At 39.1% G+C, this 1385-nt stretch overlaps 1 protein-coding gene across 1 annotated transcript in view; it reads left to right on the top strand.

The window, feature by feature from the left end:
* The first annotated feature begins 361 nt into the window (after positions 1-361).
* LOC108623796 (monocarboxylate transporter 13) overlaps positions 362-1385 on the top strand; it is a 10235-nt gene continuing 9211 nt past the window's right edge. Inside the window, exon 1 of the mRNA XM_026812597.1 lies at positions 362-691. Within this exon, the coding sequence (XP_026668398.1) occupies positions 478-691 (214 nt within the window). The 5' untranslated portion in view covers positions 362-477. The remainder of the gene's footprint in view (positions 692-1385) is intronic.

Here is a 1385-nt window from a genome sequence, read left to right as displayed (position 1 = left end):
AGTAGTTAAAATTAGCAATAATTAAAACTTTATTTATAACAAATGTGACGTCTTCCTAAAAATAACTGTATTAATATCATTTGCAATAAAGAGTCGCCAGTGGATTTTGAAACGTAATTCGCCTGCCTATTTCCTACCAAGGATCTGTAATCTTTAGGGAAAATTGCCTGTAACAGTGAAATCGCTGTGTTTCAAGGTACTTTGTAATCGCGATTAATGACAGCTTTTGATAATTCCTGCTGTCGAAAAGTACTCTTGAAAAATCAACGATCACGATGAATGATTGTACTATATGTACAATTTTCACTTTTGCAATCGACCATTTTTATAATTAAAATCAAACACTTTTAAGTAAGATTAAAAGAATCAAGAATAGAACGTAGAGGCGTGAAGACTAAATTGACTCAAGGCACGAAGCTGATTTGTATTGTAATCGGGTTTGGCACGATTGCAGGTGAATTTCTACGAGCGTTCGAGATGACAAGAAAGAACGTGAAAACGAAATTGATACCGCCGGACGGAGGATGGGGCTGGGTCGTGCTCTTCTCAGCGCTGGTCGTTAATTTTCTTATCCCGGGCACAGTCAAGTCGTTCGGCGTACTCTTCGTCGAGTTTCTTCATGTTTTCAAAGCCTCGTCGACCGCGGCCTCCTGGATGCCGGCTTTATGCTACTTCTTGTACAACTCTTTAGGTAAGCCATGATTACTCAACGGATCAGCGATTTCTCGTGCAACCAAATTAAATATTTACAGGACGTCCTAAACAATTTAGTAAAGTCGAAAATGAATGATAATGGAGGTGTTTCTGAACAACAATGTCCTTTGGCAAAATACAAAGTAAAGCATCGTTTTTGAATTACTAACGAAAAACACTAACCAATGAGAGCACGCGTGGCGAGCGCCATGATCGGAGTCAATAATACCATAGGTGAGCTAGAGCCCTACACCTGCTCTCATTGGTCAGTGTTTTTCATTAACCCTTTGACTACGGCAGACTTTGGCACGCACTGGCCGTACGGTACGGTACGAATTCATTCGAGACGTCCACTGGGTACGGCGAAATTTTTCGTTAGACATGCATTTCTGAGGAAGTATATTAAAATATTCAAAATACTGAAATTTATTACATTAAACGAATATTACTTGAAGTGAACATTAATTTTAAGCTTTTTTTAAATAACTTTCTACATTACTCTACATTACCATAAGACCAATTATAAAATTTTAAAATAGGCGGAACAAGCGAAATTTGATTTGGACGCCAATTGGCGCCTACAGTACCGGGAAGCCAATATGTTTCGGACGCCAATTGGCGCCTACAGTACCGGAAAGCCAATGTGTTTCGGACGCCAATAGGCGCCAACAGTAGTCAAAGGGTTAATAATT

Source organism: Ceratina calcarata, unplaced genomic scaffold (genome assembly GCF_001652005.2).
Source record: "Ceratina calcarata isolate Rehan_Ccalc_2016 unplaced genomic scaffold, ASM165200v1 scaffold290.2, whole genome shotgun sequence".
In the NCBI taxonomy this organism is placed as follows: Eukaryota; Metazoa; Arthropoda; class Insecta; order Hymenoptera; family Apidae; genus Ceratina; species Ceratina calcarata.
The sequence above is the reverse complement of the archived record's forward strand: the minus strand, read 5'-3'. Positions and strand labels throughout refer to the sequence as shown.